The following is a 24,438-nucleotide window of genomic DNA, read 5'->3' as shown; positions in this document are numbered from 1 at the left end:
ATGTCCACCTCTCATTTTAGCTCGAGAGGTCAGACTCTGCTGGTGCTCTGGACCCCCATTCCTGCAGTCACTCTGGGGAGTCACTTCGGTCACTCCCCCACCATCCACTCCTCGATTCTTCCCTTTCTACAGGGAACCCAAGTAGCTGATGAATATGCCAGGCTTCATTCATCTGAACCCTGGAAGCACCAGTATCCCGGAGGAAGAGGGGTCTCCAAACAGATACCCATAATCAAATCCCTACAATCCTCCTAGAGTGACAAAGAACAGAAGCGTGAGCTCGAGAATGTTTCCATTTTCATCATACCCACTGTCTCGTTAGGCTTGTCATCATTTCTTTAGGTTCTAGGCTGTGGCCACTGTACTGCTTTTTCCTGAATAAGTTATTCACACAGTGAGTCTGACCCTGTTTCGGGTCAGACTTGGGGGTTCACATGGAACCAAGTGGCCACCCTTGGACCAAAGCTGCCATCATGGCACTCAGCACTTGTCCTGGATTTGAAGGACCTCGGTTAATGTCTACAATTGTCTACCTCAAACAAGAGCTTCAGAACTCTCGGGTGGGTTGATGCCTGTTTCTCTCTACCCAGCCACATGATTCTTTCTCTCCTCCATCAGTAAGAAATTATTTGTAAATCATTCGTTCCTATTTTGATAGAAAGTATCAAAATAACTCCGATAGCCCAAACATCTTTGAACATCTCAACAGAGCAAATATTTCCGTGAATATGCTGGGAACCACAAGTCTCGGAAACGAGTAATGGAGACAGAGCTTCCAGCAGACAATTTTTATAAAACTGTCTGTTTGGTAAAGGTTATTTATTTAGTGGAGTCTTTAAAAAGCAGGAACAAAGAGAAACATCAAATTAACCGGATTGAAAAACAAAGCTAAAAAGAATGTTTGTTCCCTGGTATCTTATCTGATGTGCATCCATTCTCGGTTTCGTAGAACTTTTTAGAGTCCTCATTCCCTTCACTACAAATCAGGTTTGCCAACAACATTTCTGTTTTGTTGAGAAACTAAAAGAAGAAGTTACCTTTGTGCTACACGCTTCCACCAAGTATAAAGGACCCTCATAGAAGAGGGTAAACATTCAAAAACACAATTTCATAGATGACAAGATTTCAAATACATGCGTCTTATCTTTACCAGAATCAGGACCTGTATCTGTGAAAACCTCAGCTGACCAGGTCTGAATGGCTCAGCATGAACATGCCAGGTGAAAGACCATAAAAACGAGTTAACCTGAGTATAATCCCTGATTCTGGGTTAGCATAAGGTCAAATGACACGTTTAATAGATTGCAAAAACATTCTTTTCAACAGATTATTTTGAAATCCTGCTGCAATAGACATGGTTTTAGCGTGAGTTCTTGAAGTTGACCTTTTGGAAAGTTCTTTTCAATGGACTGTTCTGAAGTTATGTAGACTAGTGAGATACACATGGCTTTCCATTTTAATACCTCAAGCTGACCTTCCCTTTCAATAAACATATTGGCCGACATGTCAATTGTCCTCCTTGAACATGTCTTTCAAAGTGGACACTAATGCCAGCCAACAACCGAGAAGCTGTCATTTCCTTCCTGTGTTAATGTCAGGTGTGAGATGAGTCTGCAGCTTTGGCAAAACAGACATCTGACTCACAGCTTTCCCTGGTGGAACAGCACACACAGCCTTACCTTTGGGAATGGTGATGGGACAGCTCAGGTCACAGTCCTGCTGCAACTGATAAAAAGCCACTTCCTGCAGCCGGGCTCGCTCCAGCTCTGAGAGACTCTGGATGGGGACAGATCTCAGCCGCACACTGCGGCCCGACATGCTGTTCCAGGTGAAATCACCCTGCAGAGCAAGAACACACCAGGCGTTACACAGCTCGTCTAGGTCTCACAAAGATCATCCTTCCTCTTAGTCACAGAGTCAAGCAAACTTCCTCTTTCGGTTCCCAAAATTGTCTCTCCATCCCTCCAATCAAATCTACTCTCAGTTAATTGGGAATTTTCTCAGTCTGTTGCAAACGTCCAAATCTCTAGGAGCTGTTGGATCACGTGATCCCATATAACAATTCACACAGAGGCCAAAGGAAGCTCTGGAAAAGATACTTCGAGGGTCCTACTGCCTCTCTTCTCCAGGAATGCATGGGATCTTTGTGGTTACATATCTCAGAAACAGCAACAATCGCTGCTAGTTGCCTTCTTGTGTGCTACATCCGCGAGGGCAAGCGCGTATGGACAGCCTACCAACACCCTTATGAGGTGGTTACCATTTTTGCTTTACCCTCGAATGACACAGATTTGAACTACACAAGTCCACTCACTTTATACTTGGATATTTTTGGATAAATACTGTACAGTACAGTAAATATATTTGCTCTTCCTTATGTCTTTCTTTTTTAAAAAAAGATATTTATTTATTTCAGAGACAGAGAGAGAGCACAACCATGAGCGGAGTGGGGAAGGGGCAGAGGGATAAGTGGACTCCTCGCTGAGCAGAGAGCCAGACACGGAGCTTGATCCTGGGACCTGATCATGACCTGAGCTGAAGGAAGATGCCCAACTGACTGACTGAGCCACCCAGGCACCCCCTTATGATTTTCTTAATCACATCTTCTTTTCTCTAGCTTACTCTATTGGAAGAATGTAGTCTACAATACATGTAACAGACAAAATATGTGTTAATGGACTTTATGTTATTGGTAAGACTTCCAGTCAAGTAGTAGCCTATTAGTAGTTAAATTGGGGCAAGTCAAAAATTGGTGCCCCAACTTCCACAACGTTCAAGAGTAAACTGCATAGTATTTAATAATACAGTATGCTATATAATAATACAATCTAGTATATTGCTACTATATAACATATATTATTAGATACAAATATATACTTATGACACATGATTATAATATATGTGTATGATGCATTATAGTAATATTATAGTAATATTCAGTATATGTTAATATATTATAGTGCAGATGAAACTGAGGCTTGCAGAAGTTAAGTACTTTTCCCCAAATCGTAAAACTTCACAAGACTGGGAACCAATCAGAACTCAAGCTAAGAACACGTGCCCTCAAACTCTGCTAAATTGTAACCAGTGAAGTTTCTATTTCCAGCACTCTGAGCTGCTTTGATCACGAAAGGTACAGAGATGTGATCTATAAGAACTATGTATAATTACAGAGACATCTGATCACATCGAAGAAGGAAAGGCAAGACTCCCCCAGTCGTGAGTATGTTCGTGTGCACACACACATCCACAGAGTGAATAGCTCTGCCCTCCCTGCAGACAGTGAGGATGTGATGCCCCGAGAAATAAGTCCTCATGATCCTCTGAAGCCTGATGTCCCCTTACTGAGGACTTCCTGTGACCCACAGAAAGCCACCACCCAAGAGTTTGGAAGACCTGCTAGCAGTGCCTTGACCATCAAAAGAAGTTCCAGGAGGAAGGGACAGTGCTGGCCCCCAAGGGCAGTGCTCGGGAGCTGCTGGGGACCTGAGGAACCCTTAAGAAGTCCCCTAAGACCTCACCATCCTCACCGCTCACCTCACAGAAGAGAGACAAGAAAGGCTGGCCCCAGCAGCTATTAAAACACCTGCACTCCCTCGTGGTAGCAAATTCCTGCCTAGAATGTTCATTCTGACAGTAAATGGCACTCTGTTCATTCTTTGGTATTGCCCCCCTCTTATGTAGGGTGGCATGCATTTAACAGATGGAGAGGTTATCCTCCAGTAGGAGCAGACAATCAACAGGGTAAGTAAAGGGTAGAGTGTGTTAAATATGGTAACGGCCAAGGATGGACCAAAAAGCAGGGAAGGGACCGGCAGAAGCAGTGTGAGGAGAGGACACGACTTATGTTTCGGAGAGAGTGGCCAGGAAAGGCCACACAGGGAACACCATGACCGGGAAGGAGTTAAAGCAAGTGAGGGCTTTTTGCTTGTCTTCACACGTCTGAGTTTGTGTCCAGTGGATAATGGTGAGAAGTAACAGGAGCCCAGGCTGGGTTCAGGGGCATGATGTGAGGACAGTCTGGGCAGGGAAGTGAGTGAGCAAATCTAGGCAAAGTGGGCAACGGCCATCGCATTTGGCGAACTGAAAAATGAATTCTTCCAGGCCCAGTATGTTTTGCATTTTTTCTTTCTTTTTCCTGTTTTTTGGTATAATCAGAGGAAACCCAAGTTTAGACAGGAGCTAGGGACTCACGCCTTGGGTGTACCTCTCACTCACACCCTCCAGGCTTAGGGTACCACAAGGTCCAGTATCAGTGAATTGCAGTGTTTTCCTCCCAAAGGTAAGTTCCAGATGAGTCGGTGACTTTTAAATATGAGGTTTAGGTATCCAGGAAAGCCCACTGCTATCTGAAGTGTCAAAATGGGATTACATGCCTATTCATTTAAAAAGCATTTAAGAATAGGACCTCCAATTGGCTCAATTATCTCTAGACTATGTTCTTCTGTAAAAGGCAAGACAGTAAATATTTCAGGCTTTGCAGGCCATGTGGTCTCTGTCAAAACTACTCAAATCTGCCTTTGTGGCAGAAAGTGGCCACAGACAATTCAGAAATGAATGAGTGTGGCTGTGTTCCAATAAAACCTCATTAATAAGAACAGGTGGAAGGCTGGATTTGTCCACTGGGCTATAGCTGGCCAAGCTCTGAACCATAGCCTATCATGGAAATAAACCAACCCCTATGAGATATGTTTTATTTTTATTTGCTATGTCCCCTTGGTTAATTACTTTTAAAAAATGTAATGAGTACCTATTATATGCTGAGAACAGTACTAGGCTTGTGGTTATCAAAGTGACAACACAGTCCTTATCCCTAAGGAGTTAAACTTGTATAAGGAAAAGCACATCTGATCCATCAAACATAGAGACTGTGATACTGGAAGTCAGTACCAGATGCAATGGGGTGCCTAGGAGAAAAGGCCCAGACATCTGTCTGGGGGATCAAGGAAAGCTTTCCAGAGAAGGTGGTGTTTCAGTGAAGACCGGAAGGTTGGGTAAGAGGAGGGAGGGTTTGCCTAGAAGAAATGCAAAACTGGAAACAACAGTGGGTGCTAAGGCAAAGGAACTGGAGAGAACGAGCTTGTCTGGGGAAGTTACAAGGTTGGAGGGAGGGAAATAGCGGGAGGCGAAGCCATGCAGAAGTCAAGGCCAGATCCTATAGGGCTTCTTCGGCGGGCATTGCAAAGTAGATTGGACTTTACTCAGTAGGTGATGGCTAGACATTAAGGAAACTTGACTGCTAGCGGAGCCTGATTACATCTACATATGGGAAAGATGACTGGAAACAGATTTTGAAAGAAACTGAGGGAGAGAGCACGTCCCACATGTAGAGATCAGCAAAGGTGCCAGGTTAGGTATGCTGCTGAGTCACATTTGAATGAGTAGAGAGTTACACTCTCTAAGCCTCTAAGAAAGACACCTAGAACCATATATTATTCTTCCTGTGATTTTTTTCAACCATTCAAAAATGGAAAAACTGCTCTTGGCTTGGTGGTGCAAAGACCAACCCCTGATACATAGAGATTACGATCTTTTGGGTTTTTAATGGCATCTTTTCTGTTTTCACATGGTCTTCTCTCAGTACATGTCTGTGTCCTACTCTTCTGCTTATTTTTTTAAAAAAGATTTAATTTATTTATTTGAAAGAGAGAGAGTGAGCATGAGCAGGGGCGGTGGGGCAGGGAGAAGCAGGCTCCCCAATGAGCGGGAAACTCGATGTGGGGCTTGATCCCAGGACTTCAGGATCATGCACTGAGCCAAAGGCAGACGCTCAATGAAGAAACTCACCTGGTTTACTCACCTTGATGTTCCTAGTACCCAAGACAGTACCTGGCTCTTAACTGTCACTGAATAAATATGTGTCAATCTATGGACTAAATGAATCAGGTACATCATGAGTTCAGTAATAAATTGGAAACAAAGCACCCATGTAACGTTTTATCTACGTGGGAGATGTCCTGTGGATTTGAATAAACTGCTAAGAAACAGTCTTTTGGGCTCCAAGCTGGGCATGGAGCCTGCTTAAGATTCTCCCTCTCCCTCTCTCTCTCTCTTTTATTTAAATTCAATTAATTAACATATAATATACTCTCTCTTTCTCAAAAACAAAAAAGAAACAGTCTTTTTAAACAGAGTCTGTGGATGAGCCAAAAAATGGCAGCATATGAGGGCAGAAAATAAACATTATAATATCAGAACTGAAGAATAATGAATCAGACCTCACCCATCAGACCTCTCACGAGCAGGAAGACATGAACACAAAGGTCGATACTGCTCTGCGATCCTCATGACAAGCAGCCAGAAGAGTGCCAAGGCCCACCAGTGCAGCCTAGGATGTGCTTTTGGCTTTTCCTCGACCCCCAAATTGTGTACCAGGCGAGCATGTTTCTTTGGTGGCCGTTCATCTCATAAATGGATGATTCATTTCAAGGCTCTCTGGCTCTAGTCTTTCGAGCGGTTGCCATAGGATTTTTCTTTCGAGGTTGAGAGTGGATGACTTTAAATTTGTTTAAATATCATAAGTGTAAGGCAAAGTTGAAACTGACCCCATGTTTCAGGATAGACTAAAGGCTGTGACAGTTGTAAAAATATCTTTTAAATCTGGAGTACTATTGGACAGCGTTAACAAAGGGTAATGATATGATACAAAAAGATATCATGCAGTAGTCTCTGAGGGTGATTTTTGCCCCCTCGGGGGACTGTTGGCAATGTCTGGAAACATTTTTGGCTGTCATAAGTCTGGGGATGGCTTTGCTACTGGCATCTAGTGGGTGAAGGTCAGTGATCTGTTTAACATCCTCCAAAACATAGGACAGCCCCCCACAATAAAGAAATGTCTGGCCCAAAATGTTCGTAGTCCAGAGGCTGAGAAACCCGGGCATGGCATACGTTTAGGTCTGCTGTTAGGCCCAGATTACTCAGAATCTCCTTAAAATGATGGTGTCAGGAGCTATTAACAATCATTGATGAGTTTGGTTTAACACTAAATGCATGCACTATGTAATCTTAAGTATATGATGCATCATTCTGTATATTACACATGTATTATTCTGCGTATTACATAAATAAACAGAATTATGGAAGTGATTTAAGACTAGCATTAAGAAACACAAACAGCACAAACCAATTTAAGTGGAACAAACAAACCAAAGAAAGGTCTCCATACGACAGAATCTGGATCAACTGGAGAATAATTCACCGAAAGCATTAACTAAAGAGACTTCCTTTCCACCAGAAGTGCATGTCTCCACATTTCGAAAAAAAAGAAGCAAAAGACAAACTGAAAAACCAACAATCTAATATCTGTGATTTATTCCGAAAGGTCATTCTTTTGAGCTAAATTGCATCTTTACAAACAGACTTGATTTTCCCATGAAATAAAATTGATTGAAATAACTTTGGTTTTGGTCTATACCACATTGTTTTCTTATGTCCTCAAGACTAGTCTCTAATTGTGGCATTTCTTTAACCTCATCCAACTGTAAACTTCCCAAGGCCGAGGGAGCCAGCAAGGAGTGGGGCAGGGCCGCTCCAAATATGGCTGCAGACCTAGTGCCATGCAATTACCTGGGCAGATGATTGTTAAATCATCTTGTTAAACATGCAGGTTTCTGGGCTGTAAGGCTGATGTAGGGCTCCAGCACCTTCATCATAAACCCAGATGATTCTTATTTTTGCACAATGAAGGTTGAGACCCACTGGTATGGTGGTGAAGACTTGGGTTATGACAGAGATGAGATTTTTGGCAAGAGGCAGAACATCCCCGAGCCTCGCTGCCTTCATCAGTAAGATGGAGCAAAGAACAAGACCGCTCATGGGTTTATAGTGATCATAAGAAACAATGCAAGGGAATTTCTTGGAGAGAGCTTATTAGCTCCCTGCAAGCCCTGAATACATGGTAATTATGTTATAATATTAATCATCACGACTCTACATTTGCATCGCCCTTTTAAACCTGGCAGGGTTAGGGACACCAAAAACTCTTAAGAAATGTGCACTGAATTCAGTAATAAATGGCTCCACTGTGTGTCAGATGCCTTCTCTAGGTGTTACAAGCTCACCACCTGGCTTGTGGCTCCCCATGGGTGAGGAGCAGAAGAACAGATCAGATGAGTCCGTTGAGGCCTGAAAAATGGCACGCCATTTAGATAAACCATACCAGGGGCTAAATGTCTTTTTAACTGTTTTCTACTGTGGCCAGCTGTCATCTGCACAGCCAAGGTTCCCAGAAAATCACAATGTGTTGCTGAAGTATGGTACAAGTTTAAATACCAGGCTTGCAACCAGCATTTCTGAAAAGGGCTGCCTGGTTCTTTATAACTCCAAAATAAACACATCGCCAATGACCAGGAATTCCCTTCTTCACGAGCTTCTGGGCAAAGCCAACCGTATCTGTGTAGCTGTCACACCCCTGTTTGGACTCTTAAAAGAAGTTCTCCTTGAGGAACTCAATAGAAGAACATTGGCTAATTCTTCTCTTAATGTGTCAGTCACTCCTTCTGAAAAGATCTTTAAGAAAATTTAATACTTCTGCTACATCGGGCATAATATTTATGCTTTATTAATCTATTCTAGTCTGTTTTTTTTAATTAAAGAAGGAATTTTAGAAAATTCTGAACAGTTAGTAGGTATGGCAGTCCATTTTTTTTCCTTTGGGGTAGTAGCTCTTTATTGCTATACAAAGAGTATCAAAAAAAGTCACCGTAGCGTAATGGAAATGTGCACTTCACGCATTCAGCAAGTATTAAATGAGCACCTTCTAAGGGCCAGGCACTGTTCTTACATCTAATAATAAATCTGTGGATTCATCGGTAAACAAAACAAAGCACCTTGCATTCAAGAAGCTTCCTGTTTAGTGAAGGAAACTGATAAGAAATGAACATAATAAATGAGTAAATTACAGAGCACAGTAATTTACATAGCAAGTAAATTACATAGCAGGCTACAAGGTGCTAAAACCCTAGGAGAACAAAAGGTAGAGCAGGCTGAGAGGAATCAGGCGTGCTGGGGTAGGGGAGGGGCGTTCAGGGCAACCTTATCAAGAACATGATATTTGAGTCAACCCTTATGTAGGGAGGTGATGTGATGAGCCAGGCAGCTTCCAGGAGAGGTGAGTCTCAGGCAGAGATGAACTGACACAAGGGCAGTTGGGGAAGTGCCTAAAAGCAAGGGCTGGCAAGCTAGGCTGCCAGGGCTTAAACTCCACCTCTGCCACCTTCCAGCCTTGTGGCTTTTAGGAAGCTATTTCTCCCTCCTATGCTTTGTTTTCCTAAACTATGGCATGGGAATGATGACTAGCCAGGGTTTGGCAAGCAAGTGCCCGTGAACTGAACCCCGCCTACTGATTGCTTTTGTAAATAAAGTTTTATTGGAACACAGCCACTCATTCACTTAGGTATTGTCTACTGCTGCTTTCATTGGCCTGCAAAGCTGAAAATATTTATTATCTGACTCTTCACAGAGAAAACCTGCTGATCCCTGGACCAGACTAAAAGCAAAGGCACCTCTATGATTTGGATTTGTCTTTGGGATCAACATTTTCCTCCTCCCCTAAGATTTTCTCTGGGCAACATCCCAAAGAGCCTACAAAGAAATCACATAATGTAGTAAGAATTGGGGATATTGGAAAGGATGTAAAAGTCAGGGTGATATAAAAGTGATTATCTGCAAATGACCTACTCATCTGAATTACTGATAAACCAAAGAAGTAGAAATGAACATTGTCGAGCGAGGATGGCACTACTAGTGTTCAAAAAAATAAAATGTCACTCACATCTTGTTTCCGGATAGAGCAACAGGTTGGGAGTCCCCAAAGGCGAAAGCATCAGAACAAAAAGTTAATTCCATTTCTGTATATCCTCAGTTAGATCATGGACTGGTCTACCCACCACCAATTTAATTCTGAGTTTTAAGTTTCACTTGCATCTTGGATGGAGAGGAGGTAACACAGCCTGCACCGATCCCAGAGTGTGGACAATGGAAACATTTGCACGAATGAGAAATTCTCAGTGACAGGACCAGCAGCTGATGGTTTTGCTTATCTTTCTATAATTTGATTTAGTTCACGGACAGTAGAAATGGCTGACCTCCGGGCATGGACTGGACCTTGAAGATAGCGCTAACACTCATGGACAGCTCACTCTCTGCTAGTGACTGCTCTGAGCCTTTATTGTGGTAGCTCGTTTCCTTCTTACAGCAACCCTAAGGACTATGTTACCATCATCATTCCCATGCTACAGATGAGGAAACATACGCATGAGTGTGAAGTGACTAGTAAGTGACAGAGCTGGGATCTGAAGCCAGGCTATGGGCTCCAGAATCCAGACCCCAACCCACTCTACGCATTTCACCACTTCTCATGATAAACCGATCCAAGCCCCTCCGTTTACAAAGGACGACAGCAGGGTCCAAAGGGGTTAGACGGCTCCTACAATGACAGAGCAGGAGCTGGGACATAAGGGTCCCATTCTGCCTCTTTCCCCCACCGAGTCTTTTCATTACGGGACACAGCCCTACAGCAGGGCAAGCCAGACAGTGTTTAAAAATCCAGGAGCTTAAGATTTTCCTCTTTGGTAAAATAGAGCACATTAGAATTTTTTTTATGAGCCTTATTTATCATATGCACAGCAACGAAAATGTCGCAGTGAGTTCAAGAAGCCCAGGAGATAAGCCACTTTATTCTTTCAGAACTCAAAACGACTTGTGCCGAAGCCTTCGCAGAAAGCAGCCCAGCAAATGCTGTCCCATGTCATCACGGCAGGCTCCTCTCGGCCCCGCTTTGCTCAGTTCAAGCTGCTTTAACATTATCAACTGATCTAAAAATAACGTGCTCATAAATCTCTCCTGGCACAGACAGTACTTGGGCTGTCGCACAGCTCAGACACTGATCAATCCACTTTTCTTCCCAAATTACAAGATAGATGTGTAAGAAGCACAACATTTTAGCACAGTAATCTTCTCGGAAAGAAGCATAAGCAGAGATACTGATATCGCTTACCCATGAATTCTATTCGGCCGGGTCTTTGCTGTCCTAATTTAACCGAGCTAAGCTTGGAGTAGGAACTTGAGTCTGTTCTTTAAAAAAAAAAAAAATTATTCTTTTGGTGAAAAATGCAGCGTGCAATGGCAGATTACAAGAGTGTCTGAGAAATGGCCCAGCTGGCAGGGCAGTGACTCTCCCACAGTACCTTTTGGTGCCAGAGATCTCTGCTACTGTGAATCTTGGGACCAAAAAAAAAAAAAAAGAAAAAAAAAGGCAATCTTGTCATTGGACTATTGAGAAGTTCCTGTCCCTTCAGAACGGAGGCAGGCTGTGTCACTGAGAGAGTGTGTGAGTGAGTCAGTGTGTGTGTGTGTGTGTGTGTGTGTGTGTGTGTGTGTGAAAGAGAATGGGGGAGGGGGGAGGGATGAAAAGAATGCAGAGAAAGTGAAACTGGATTTCCTGATTTTTATTTTAATAAGACTATTTTGAAGAGATATTCTGGAGTTAGGAAAAGATTCCTCTTAAAAAAAAAATCCCCTTTTCCAGAGGGATCTACAAATGGTAATTGGATTGTAACTGTGCAAACTGTCCTTATTAGGAATCAACCAAAGAATGTTGGAAGCCTCGGGTAAAACCCCTGAGGGCATGATAAAGCACACAGGATGCTTTCCTTGTGTAGGGCCAATTCTCAACTCCTAAACTATATTTTAAAACCACAGGCGTCTTCATTTTTCTAACACTAGGGGAAAAAAAAAAACATTGAAAAAGGAAAAGATTTCATTCTCTTTTAGACTGAAGCATAACACATGCTCTGAATTTTATGCTCTTTGTGGAACAACAGTCCTTGAGAAGTTGTTCATTTCCTGAACAGGGGGTGTGGAGGGCAGCGTGGATGTTCATCACGTGAGTATGTTTAAGAGGGTGCAGGTGGGAGTTGGGGGCGGCGGGGAGAAATCCAGAAAGAGCGGAAAGAAAAGGAAAGATGAAAGATTCAAAACATATCCTGATCCCTAATTACCTTGAGTTCCATGTATGCCACATGGCACCGAGGCAAAAAAACAACTCAAAAAGTCATTTTTGTTTTCTAGTCGATACGAAGTTATAGTTCTTTTGTGGTTGCAAGTGAATTCCAGCTCTCACTGTGATGATAACTGACAAACTGAGAAATGATTTCATGGAACATCTTACTCAAAACTTAGAGATTCTGGTATGTTTTTTACTAGGATTCTGTGAGGTTAATCATCACTTGATATAAGCCACACACAGCTTCTGTTGCTGCTGGTATTTATTTAGCAAGAGAAAGGAATTCAGAAACAATAAAATACATCAGATGGTTTTCTTTACTAGGACAGTTACACTTAAAGAGAAATTCCGAGTCAAAATCTACCTGTGTCCTCAGATAGCTCCGCCTCCATCTACTTCCCCAAAAACTCAGATGTGGAAAATAGTCATCGTTCCAGCAGAGAGTGGTTCATGCAATGTGAACACTGGCTAATGGAATTGAGACCCTCATTTAAATGTATTTCGTATACTACTTCACGTGGAATTGATAAATATGCAATTCATTCGTCACTGCTAGGCAAGTCATCTCTTAGATTATGAATACATGAAAACAACATGTAGTTCTCGTTGAGAGCTCTCTAAGTGCTCCCAACGCTTTCTCTAAGCATTTTATGGGTGTTGATTCATTAACTGCTAAAAGAATTATAAGGCGTGGGTTACATTATATCCCATGTTACAGAGGAGGAAACAGAGGTTCAGAGAGGTTAAGTAACTTGCCCAAAGATTCGCAGCTTGTAAGTACCGCAGCTGTGATCCCAACCACTATGCGGCTTACAGATTAACTGGATGACAAAGCCACAGTCCTCAGCCCACACTAGTCAGCGCCATGTCATAAATGTCTAATGAGAACTAGACACAGTAACTTAATAAGAATCATTACCTAAGACTGGAGTGGCCTGTGAAATCAATTATTTAATGGTCAGGTTAACAAATGTTTCATAAGAAAGTGACTATTTCTTTAAGTGAACAATCTCCAATAATCTCAAGAGACAACGTCTTGGGGAATTCCTAGTCTGTTTTAAGAGTGGAACCGAGTCTGGCCAGGAGAGGAAATGCAGAAATAATGGAGAAGTTGTGTATCCCTGGCATTCTTTGGAAAAATGCGGTCAAGCCAGAAAAACGAAGGGCGAAGATAAAGAATCTTCTCTTTATTAAATATCAGCTCTTTACATAGAACCCACAAGAGGCCAAAAAAGCACCCAGATGGCCCTAGAAATAAATTCTGGGAAGCAACGAAAAGGTCCAATCTGCGGAAGGTCCTGCTCAGGGGAAGCGCCTAGAACACGACAGCAATCCTTTATCTACTTGACTCTTCACGAGGCAAGGGCGCCACACACCAGCCTACAGCTTCAGAATCTATGCCCCTAAGTATTCACTCCACCTTCTTCTTTGGCTCTTCTGGATTATTCCTGCAAAGGCCACTGGGGACATTTTGCACATTCAGGGCAAAAATATTACACAACCACTCTGTCCAACTCTTGGGGTGAGTACATTTCCAATGACAACACTGTTTTGCTTAAAACCCTTGGACGTCTCCTCCGCATGGCCTCCACTGTCATCCATGTGTGTTGATTTAAATGGCGTAAAGTCAAGTAGTCTCTGCATAATAACAAATAACAACAATAATGATCATAATAGAAAAGGAATGAAGCATGTATTAAGTACTAAGCAGTGTACGTGGGTCATGTGTTCACTCCCTGCCACAACTCTCTGATACAGAGGAGGGGATGCATAGAAACAGAGGAAAAGACCGATGGGCTGCTCACAGACTCTCACTCTTTCCTAGCCACTGCCCCCAGGCCCTCGCAGGTATTAGGAGCCACGTGACTAGGCTCTAGCCAATGGACTGTGGGAGAAAGCGATGAGCTTCGCTTCTAGCCCATGACAACCTGGAGACAAGAGTTCTCAGAGCTACATGTGGCCGTTCCAGGCAGAAACCACACTTCTCAGTATTCACGTCCTAGCGTCTGCTGCCCTGCAGTCCCAGCCGGCCCTGTCGTTTGCTCGAAGCAATCGACTGTGGAAGAAATGATGCTGAGATGATTCTGGACCTCAGACTATGGAGGGCCTGGAGAATGCTGCTTTTGCGTCCTTGGGACCCTCCCACCACCATGTCTTAAGTCTGGCTACTGTACTGGAGAGACCATGTGGAGAGAGAGTGTAAAGTTCAGCTGTCCCAACGTCCCAGCGAGATCCATCCTCCTGCCAACCTCCAGGTTGAATAAAGCCTCCTGAGTGACCAGTGTCAAGGTCAGCAGAAAAGCAGAGCTGAGCCCAGGTTGAACCGCAGAGCCACGAGCAAATAAAATGGTGGTTGTTTTAAGCACCAAGGTCTTGGGATAGTGTGTGATGCAGCCACGGATAAGCAAATCAACATCTTCCCGTGTGGAAGAGAGCAGAGCCCCGGCCCTTGACTCCATGCTTGGGGCTTAGCCATCCCAGCAGCCATGGACACGGGGACGACATGAGGGAGGAATACACCTGTTCGGTGGGATTTGGGGATGCATGTGACATAGCAGCTAACCTCACCTCCTTTAACCTAAACCAGCCCCTGGACTCTCTCCCGTACGTCTCCCTACTGAACCGCCTAACAGCTCGTTCCTTGACTTTCTACATGTTCGCAAGGAAAGAAAGTGGCTGGTGAACTGGATAATAAAATAAAAGCTAACCTTAATAAACCATTTTGCAGACAATTTAGAAAGTCTTTTATGAGCAAGAAGATAAATGCGTATCTAATGGCATCCTTCAGTTTTTAAATAATATGTAGTCAATATTTAGAAACAGGTGATGCTTCTATGTTTCAGAATTACGACTCCATCTGATAAAATGGCATAGCAAAATTTCATTTAGACACATTCATTACTGATGAATTGGTTCAATTAACCTCTTTTGGCCAATGCTACAGAATTGGCACATAAGGTCTTGATGCTTTCCGATTATACATTAAAAATGCAAATTGTGAAGGACATTTTAGTTCTCCTGCTACCATAAAGCATGCAGCGAAAATGTGGTATCTTTTATTTTAATTACCTATTGGACCCTACCTTTGGATTGATCAGAACTTGCGGAAGTGGGGTGCCAAGTACAAGCACAGAACGAGGACTCTGCATTCTCTTGCCCTTGTCCTTTGCTTCTTTAACCATAGCTCTCTCTGTCCTCGCCCCGCCCCAGTACTTGACCTTGGTCTTATCTCTAGCATCCTCCTGCTACCACTGTGACCCATTTGCAGAGAGAGTGAATTTTAGATCCTTAATATCTAAAAACTTACCATCAAAACAAAGTATTAGGTAACTGGAAAGTTACTTAAAGCCACGGATCTGAAACAGTCAAAACCATGGTAAAGAACATGTAATACTTAGTGCTCATTGCCTCCATGGATATTTGCTACAGTCTAGGAGGCAGATACTAGGATTATCCCCGTTTTGCAGCTGAGAAAACGGAGACAAAGGGAACTTAACTAACTAGGGAGTAAGGAGTTCAAACGTAGGCGGTCTGTTTCCAAATGCAACGGGTTTAACCCTTAGGGTACATCCCAGCTAAGCCTTTTTTCAATGAATCCCTTATGGACTGAGTGCTCAGAGGAAAAAAAAAAAAAAAGAAAAAAGAAAAGAAAAGCTGTTGAGGCAACTGCCTCCAGGAACAAGGGGAGGGACTGGGGTTTGTTTTCAGGAAAGAGGAGCAGGCACTTTAGAAAACTTCCAGAGTGTCCCATCCTTTGCCAGTAGGAATATGCACCTTATGTTTTTGGGTAGAGATGTAACACGAGGAAAGGGGCGTTTGAGGAAAGCTGAATGAGGCAGAGTGCTGCAGAGCGGATAGGAAGGGGATAGAGAGGACGAGCAGACCTTGAGGTCTGCAGCGCGATCAGTAAATGGAGGCCCCACACACGACACCGACTGACAAAACGAGGCTTTCGGCAGCCATAACTGAGGCACCCCTTAGGGATGCTTTCTTTAGGACAGTCCCTCAACTCTTCCAAGAAATGTGGATCCCCAGGGAGGCCGGGCCCAGTATGCTACTGGGAGAAGTGCCCTCGGGGGTGAGGGGGGAGTGAGAAATCCGAACGTCACTTTGTGGGTCAGGCAGGGTAGACCTAGGAAAGACCATTCTCTTCCCGTTCTCACAGAGACACACGGACATGATGTCACTGGCTTTCATACACAGCACAGAGTGGCCTTCCTTTCTCAGGCGGCTCCTTCTACCCACATTGCGAGGAAAGCTGAGTTCTAAGAATGAAGGCTGCAGGTTTCACCCAGGAAAGGCCCCTCAGATGAGAGGACACTGGTTCTGGGGAAGATGTCGTGGGGAGGCTCTGCAGAACAGGTCATTTATTCAGACCCGGGGGGGGGGGGGCGTCCACTGCTCACTGAAACATTCGGGATGCTGAAGTAATGTTACCCAAACTGGAGAACTCGATTCCCCATCAGGTATTTCTAAAGCAGCAGGAAGTAAAGCAAGCCTTGAAGAGAGATGACTATCATACTCAGGAGAGGGAAAGATCTGCACTGGAAACTCGTAGGCAAGACAAAATCGGCAAATGGCAGAGTGAATTCCGTTTTGGTTTCTCATTTCAACACCACACTTGTCCTCGTTTTGTTGCATCAGCTGCACCTATCACCCCGCAAAGTCTCCCCTCACCGAGGTTTTTGTCCAACAGGAAAGGAAAACAACTTCCTAAGGTTGACGTTAGACTTAATAAACTCATTACCCAAATGAATTAGTTTCGAGTATTACCAAGTGTGTGAACATCGGTCACCTCTAATCTGGGCCCCAAGTGTGAGCTGTGGCTGGTCAGCCTCTGGGTTTCAGTTTAAGATACCTTATCTTCTTAAACTCCCCCAATAAGTACTTCCAAATCAGCATGAATTGCTCTAATTCTTCAACCTCAATGGGAAAAAACAACTGATACATTCCAGCAGAAGGCTGGTAGTTAACTCATCTAACTTAACCTTGAGTTGCTGAGCGACGAGCAAGTAAGCTATTTGAAATGAAAATATAGGCATCTGCACTGCTAGATTGCACGAAGAGTCCAGCTTTAATAATACTCTTGGAGTATTTGCTTCAAAAGCAAAATGAGTTCAGGTACAAGTGGCAATAAATGTCAGAACAAACTGTATTAAGGACCAGCAGGTCTCTAAACTGGTTGCACATTAGAAGTACTTGTCGGGGCACCTGAGTGGCTCAGTGGGTTAAGCCTCTGCCTTCGGCTCAGGTCGTGATCTCAGGGTCCTGGGATTGAGCCCTACATCAGGATCTCTGCTCAGCAGGGAGCCTGCTTCCCTCTCTCTCTGCCTGCCTCTCTGCCTACTTGTGATCTCTGCCTGTCAAATAAATAAATAAAATCTTAAAAAAAAAAGAAGTACTTAGTGCATACCTCAATTAAAAAAAAAAAAAGAAAAACAATTACTTGGTGCGGTTTTCAAAAAATACCCACGCCCATGCACCCCTCCAGACCAGTGAGGTCCAACAGACCTTTCTACGATGACTGTACTGTCTAATATGGCGGCCACCGGCGGCCTGCGGCTGATGAGTACTTGAGATGTGTCTAGTGGAATGGAATCATTTAATTTTTAGTTTTCTAAATCTTCATTGATTTAAATGTAAATAGCCACAGTGGCTAGTGGTATTGGACTGCGCAGGTACAGAGCCCAACAGCTAGACTCTTTAGGGCTGGGGCTCGGGCTTTGGTAGGTCTACAAAGCCCTCTGGGGGATTCTCGTGAGCAGTCCAAGATGAGAACCACTGCAATGGCCGGGGTTTTAGGAAACCAGTGGGGTGGCAAATTCCTTGCTCTTTTTCCTTTTTCTCCAAATTCCACGAAGCATCTGCCACACACCTCTGCCTCTCTCCTTCCACGCCTCCCCTCTCGCACCCCCTCCATACTCCCCTGTGACAGGGGCGCTATAGCTCTGTATTCCTTCGCCCACTGCCCCTGCCAGATTTCTCTGACACCAAGGGCAGATTCTTACCCTTTCCCCTTCTCTTCCACTGGCAACAGAAATAAAAACCTAATAATACTACCGATTGGGAATTAAATCCCCCAACTTGGGCACCCATAATTTAAAACTGTTTTTCCTTTCTTCAGGCTTGATCCAGATGCCACTCTCTATGATTTCCGCCACGGATGCCACGGGGAATAGTGCTAATGGTCGTGGGGTTTGGGGGCTCATGTGATAAGCAGGTCTCACGTGCTCATTTGCAGCTGCTTCCTCCCCGCAGGACACAGTGTTACAGCACCATGGCCGCTCGGAGGTTTCCATAGTCTGACTGCCTTGAAAGTCTAGCTCAGCCCACAACTAGCCACGTGGGTGTCTAACCCTTCTCAGTCTCACTTACCCTCTGGGAAGGGGAGATAAAGAAGGATCCTGTTGGGAAGGTGGAGTGACGCATGTCATTTGCATGATGAATGAGACATGGGTGACACACCCATTGCCCGAGAGCCAGATTTGTATTCCCTCCCCCACCCAACCGCGCCACACAGACACACAGTTTTGTGGTGATTAAAACAAATAGCAGAGGAAACTTTTCCGGAGGAAGTCGCGGAATTCGTGAAAGCATCCTCTAAGCACATGATTAATTAACGTGTCAATAGGAAGGCCATTTGGAAAGTGGTTAATGAGGAAAAAAAGAATATGCTAATGTGATTTTTACAAAATATTCGACTTATTTATTGTAGCATGTCTTCATTTTTATTGACTCATTACTGGTTAATATTAAGGGAACAAGGAACGGTGTGCTAATACACATCACCTTATTCCTAAAAATGGTAAGACTCAGAATTCCAGAGCTCACTGATAGCAACGAAAGAGCATACGGCACAATTTCCAGTCACATAACAGTTTGCCAACCTTTCCGCAAATCTGAACAGCCATAGCCTGACATGGACCAATGCTGTTTTCACTCACAGGCACTGTTGATTTATGTTCACATTTTCTACAGTGAGTTTTGCTGCCTTCTTCCTTATAAAATATCCATCTATGCGTAGAGCAACTTTTTAATGTAAGAAAATACAAAATTACAGCCCATTAGCACCACGAGAGTTTGGAGTCAACAAAACTATTAATGGTAAGTCATGCTCATCGTGACTCACGGCACAGATAAGCTAAGCCGGGAGCTATGCTCCATCCCCAGGGGATTTAGAAATTCGAGGAATAACTAACATTTCTTGTGAATGTACATACGTACCCATCACTATTCCTAGCCCAAATTATGTACTCCCTGCCTTAATTGTTAAGTAACTTTAGGAGGTAAGGTCTATTGATACACACCCATCTCACAGGTGAAGAAATCAAGGGCCAGGAGGTTGAGTAACTCGCCCAAGGCAACAGAGGCAAGTAACAGAGCTGGGGTTCAAAGTCATAGGCCTTAACCCCAGGGTTTAGGGTCTTAACCATCACCCCATGCGACCTCCCGGTGAGTACCATAACTTTCTCTCAAGGAGTGGCAAGGTATGACTCAAGAAAGTACATTAGAATGAAATCCATTCTTATTTCATTTCCCCACAATGTAAAATTCTGAAGTCCGTAAATGATCTATTACGGGCGATACTACTCCTAACACATTGATTGAGGCACGAGCTGACCTTGAGGTGCCAACTGTTGATCTATAGCAGGGATGGACCAGCCCCAGCCGCATCCAGCCCTCGCTTGTTTAATAACTAGAGCCCTGGCAGACCCATTCCTTTCCGTCTTGTGTGGGGCTGTGTCCTGATACGACAGCAGAGCAGAAAGGTGAGAGATGTAGGACTCCTAATGCCTATAATATGTACGATCTGGCCCTTCACAGAAAACGTTTGCTGACCTCATTCTCGACCCGCTGAAAAATCACCAGACACCTAGTACAGGAAATGATGGAGTTTCCTAGGGCGTTTCACTGTCAAACAACAAGGGAACTGCCTCTTTTTACAAACATCATTACAACATATACATATATATGGATGAGGAGATGGGTCCACAGAGATCGCTCAATAGCTTATTTTTTCCTACATGTTTCTTTTAAGAATCCAAATGACCTAGATGCTTAAGATGTGTAGGGAATGTCCATGCCATGTCTCACGGAGAGAAGCAAGAGGACTGGGAATGTTTCAATGTTACTTATTTTTCCAGAAAACTCTAACTTCCTAAGATACCTCCCTCCTACCTAATCATCACACTCATTTCCCCCAACACACACACACACACACACACACACACCACACATTTCGGCTATTTTCTTGACCCTGATTTGGACATCGATTCTCTGCATTTGTGCCTTTTCTCCCGTGCTCGACTGTACATTCCGGAAGGACAGATGCAGCAATCAGAAGAAATAGCACTTGAGGTTTGTGCTTTTGCATATCTGTGGGTTGAAAGAAAGCTCTTGGGAAAGAGCCGCAGCATCTATACAGAAAGCTATCTGTGTCTATTAGCACGGAAACAAGACCAGTGGGCCATATTTATATCGACGACATTTGTTCTAAAGTAGCTAAAATCACTTCCAGTAAAAATGAAAAAAAAAAAAGCTTGCTTCCTGGCTTTTACTATCAAGTGTCAAAACATGTAAGAGGGACACATGAACGGAGAGAAATCAATTCGCAGAATGATACTAAATGCCAGGTATGACATTAAAAAAAAAACATAAAAACCAACCATCTGAACTTACTGGAACAGATCCGAGGTTTTAGTTACCATGTTTCAGACTTTTTTTTTCTGGAAATGTTTCCTTCTACATATACTACTTTTAAAATGATAAATTAAAAAGTGTTTCCCAGACCTGGCTAAATGTGTTTGCATGAGGAAAACGCTTCCTTTGAGCAACAAAAGGTACAGGAACTGAAGTTTTTCCCAAACTAAATACAGTCATCTATTACGGCAGCTTGGAGAGTTATCATTCATGGGTGCATTTTTAATAAGACTTGAGTTTTTAGGGCAGTTTCAGTTTCACAGCAAACTTGAGTAGAAGATACAGGTATTTCCCAACTATCCCTTGCCCCACACCTGCACGGCCTCCCCCACTATCAACGTCCTCCCCTGCGGGGAAATTTGTTAGAACTGATGAGCCTACACTGACCCGCCATCATCACCCAGACTGCACAGTTTACATTAGGGTTCACGCTTGGTGTTCTCTATTCTATTGCTCTGGAGATATGAATGATGCCATGCATTTATAATCATAGTATCACACGGGGTGTTTTTTTTTTTTTTTAAAGATTTTATTTATTTATTTGACAGAGAGAGATCACAAGTAGACGGAGAGGCAGGCAGAGAGAGAGAGGGAAGCAGGCTTCCCGCTGAGCAGAGAGCCCGATGCGGGACTCGATCCCAGGACCCTGAGATCATGACCTGAGCCGAAGGCAGCGGCTTAACCCACTGAGCCACCCAGGCGCCCTCACACGGAGTGTTTTCATTGCCCTTAAAATCCTTCATGCTCTACCCATTCATCCCTCTCTCCCTTCGAACACCTGGCAACCACTGCTCTTTTTATGGTCTCCCTAGTTTTGCCTTTTCCAGAATGTCAGATAGTTGGAATCATACACCATGCAGGCTTTTCAGACTGGCATCTTTCCCTCAGTAATGTGCATTGAAGGTTCTCCCATGGTTTTTCATGGCTCGATAGCTCATTTCTTTTTCGTGCCAAATAAGAGTCCATTGTCTGGACGGGCCACAGTTCATTTATCCATTCGTCTACTGAAGGACATGTCGGCTGCTTCCAGGTTTGGGCCACGGTGAATAAACATCTCTGTGCAGCTTTTTGTGTGCACATAAGTTTTCAGTTCTTTTGGGTAAATACCTAGGAGCGTAATTGCTGGATGGAACGATAAAAGTATACTTAGTTTTGTAGAAACTGCCCAACTGTCTTCCAAAGGGGCTGTGCCATTTTGTATGCTCACCAGCGATGTGCCAGAGAGCCTGGGCTCCATATCCTCCCAGCACTTGACGTCATCGGTGTTCCAGGATTTGGACCATTTTACTAAGTATGCAGTCGTATCTCATTGTTGTTTTAACTGGCATCTCCATAATCACAATTACATTTCATGTGCTTACTTGGCATCTGTATATCTTCTTTGGTGAGTTGTCTGTTAAAGTATTTGGCCCACATTTTATCCTGTTGTTTGTTTTCTTATTGAGAGTTTTGAGAGAGTTTTAAGAGTTGTATATTTTGGACAATAGTTCTTTATCAGATGTGTATTTTGTGAATAGTTTCTCCCTGTCTGTGACTTGTCTTCTTATTCTTTGACATTATCTTTTGATGTCAGAGATTTAGCAGAAGATTTTGGTTTTAGTCAAGGCCAGCTGATGAGTTATTTGTGCTTTTGTTATACTGTGCCTTTGGTACTGTATGTAGAAAGTCATCACTATACCCAAGGTCATCTGGGTTTTTTCCTGTGTTACATTCCAGGAATTTTATACTTTTGCATTTTACATTCAGGTCTGTGATCCATTTTGAGTTAATTTTTGTGAAGGGTACAGGTTTATGTCGAGATCCTTTTTTTCTTTTTTTTTCTTTTCTTTTTTTTTTTTTTTTTTTTTGTATGTGGATGTCCAGTTGTTACAGCACCACTTGTTGGAAAGACTGCCTTTGCTCCATTGTATTGCCTTTGTTCCTTTGTCAAAGATAAGTGACTATATTTATGTGGGTCTATTTCTGGGCTTCCTATTCTGTTCCATTGATCTATTTATCTCTTCTCTTGCCAATACCACATTGCCTTGATGCCTGCCATTTTATACTAAGTCTTGAAGTCAGGCAGTGTCAATGCTCCAACTCTATTTTTCTCCTTAAGTACTGTGCTGGCAATTCCAGGTCTTTTGCCTCCTCATGTAAACTTTAGAAATCAGTTTGCCAATATCTGCATAATAGCTTGCAGGGATTTTGATTGGAATTGCCTTGAATCTACAGACATCTTGACAATATTGACTCTTTCTATCCAGGAACATGGAATATCTCTCCATTAATTTAGCTCTTTGTCTTTATTCATCAGAGTTTTGTGGTTTTCCTCATATAGATGTTGTACATATTTTAATACATTTTTGCCAAAGTATTTCATTTTCAGGGGTGCCAATGTAAATAGTAATGTAGTTTTAATTTCAAATTCTACTTGTTCATTGCTGGTATATAGGAAAGCGATTGGATTTTTGTATACTAACTTTGTATCCCACAACCATGCTATAATTACTTATCAGCTCCGAGAGGATTTTTTGCTGATTTTTTTTCATATTTTTTACGTAGCTAATCACATCATCTGTGAACCCAGTGGAGATCCAAGCGTTAAATTAGCCCACAAAACTGTAAGGGCCTCCTGATGACTGGGTCTCCCTGGACTTTTTAACTGTCAGAGTTGTCCACACTGAGCCTCAAGCAATTTATCAATTACAGTTCAGGTGTCCCTACCCCAGCACTGGTTCCCTTGGAGATTGCTGCTCCAATAAGTTTGATGCTCTATATTGATCTGTCGGTCTCTCCAATTTTTAGAGTTAGCAGTTTGCCCTATGAACTCACTTCTCCTATGGATCTAAGAAGAGTTGTTGATTTTTCAGTTTGTTCAGACTTATACTTGAAGTGGTGGCTTCTAGGCTTCTTATGTTCCAGACAAAATATCCAAAGTTCTGATGCAATTATTTTTAGATAAAATTTACATACCATAAAATTTACTACTTTAAAGTATATGATTCAACTTTTTTAGTATATTCACAGATATATGCAAACATTACCATTATCGAATTTCAGAATACGTTCATCCCCCCAAAAAGAAACCCTAAATGCATTGGCAGTCACTCTCCATTCTCTTGTCATCCCAGGCCCTGACCACTTTTAATCTAGTCTATGTCTCTACAGACTTGCCTATTTTTTACTTTAAATATAAGTGGAATTACATAATGTGTGGCCTTTTGTTTCCAGTTTCTTTCTCCTTAGCATGTTTTCAGGGTTCATCCACATTGGAGCATGGTCCTTTCTATGGTCGAATAATATTCATTGTATAGATATGCCAAATTTTGTTTTATCATTTATTAGTTGATGGATATTTGGGATTGCTTCCACATTTTGGCCATTATGAATAAAGCAGCTGTGAATATTCAGGTACAAATTTTCATGTGAACATATGTTTTCCATTCTCTTGGGTATATGCCTAGGAATGGAATTGCTGGGTCATATGATAACTCAAATAGCTCAACAAAAAGAACAACAAATACTTAAGCAACATGGGTTGAAATACCAAAATCTAAAAATATTTTGTAGTGTAAAACTCATTTTCCACCTCATTCCTTTCATGAGAGATAAAATATCAACAACCTCCAGCAAACCCATACTGTGTTTCCAATCCATACAGACTGGCCATCAGAGTTTTTACCCAGCAGTGAGAAGAAACACATCCTTCAGTTTCTTTTTTTTTCCCAAGCTAAGGGTCATGAGTAGCTTGA

General features: G+C 42.9%; 1 protein-coding gene across 5 annotated transcripts in view; it reads right to left on the bottom strand.

The window, feature by feature from the left end:
* The window catches only part of ARHGAP6 (Rho GTPase activating protein 6), a 488,327-nt gene that overhangs the window by 72,329 nt on the left and 391,560 nt on the right, over positions 1 to 24,438 (bottom strand). For 4 of the 5 annotated variants that reach the window (XM_047715475.1, XM_047715474.1, XM_047715476.1 and 1 more), the window contains exon 2: positions 1,680 to 1,839. In XM_047715475.1, the coding sequence (XP_047571431.1) occupies positions 1,680 to 1,839 (160 nt within the window). Of the gene's footprint in view, positions 1 to 1,679; positions 1,840 to 10,996; positions 11,172 to 24,438 lie in introns of those variants that run through there. The other variant, XM_047715477.1, reaches the window with a different exon arrangement.

This window comes from Lutra lutra, chromosome X (assembly GCF_902655055.1).
Source record: "Lutra lutra chromosome X, mLutLut1.2, whole genome shotgun sequence".
Classification (NCBI taxonomy): domain Eukaryota; kingdom Metazoa; phylum Chordata; class Mammalia; order Carnivora; family Mustelidae; genus Lutra; species Lutra lutra.
The sequence above is the reverse complement of the archived record's forward strand: the minus strand, read 5'-3'. Positions and strand labels throughout refer to the sequence as shown.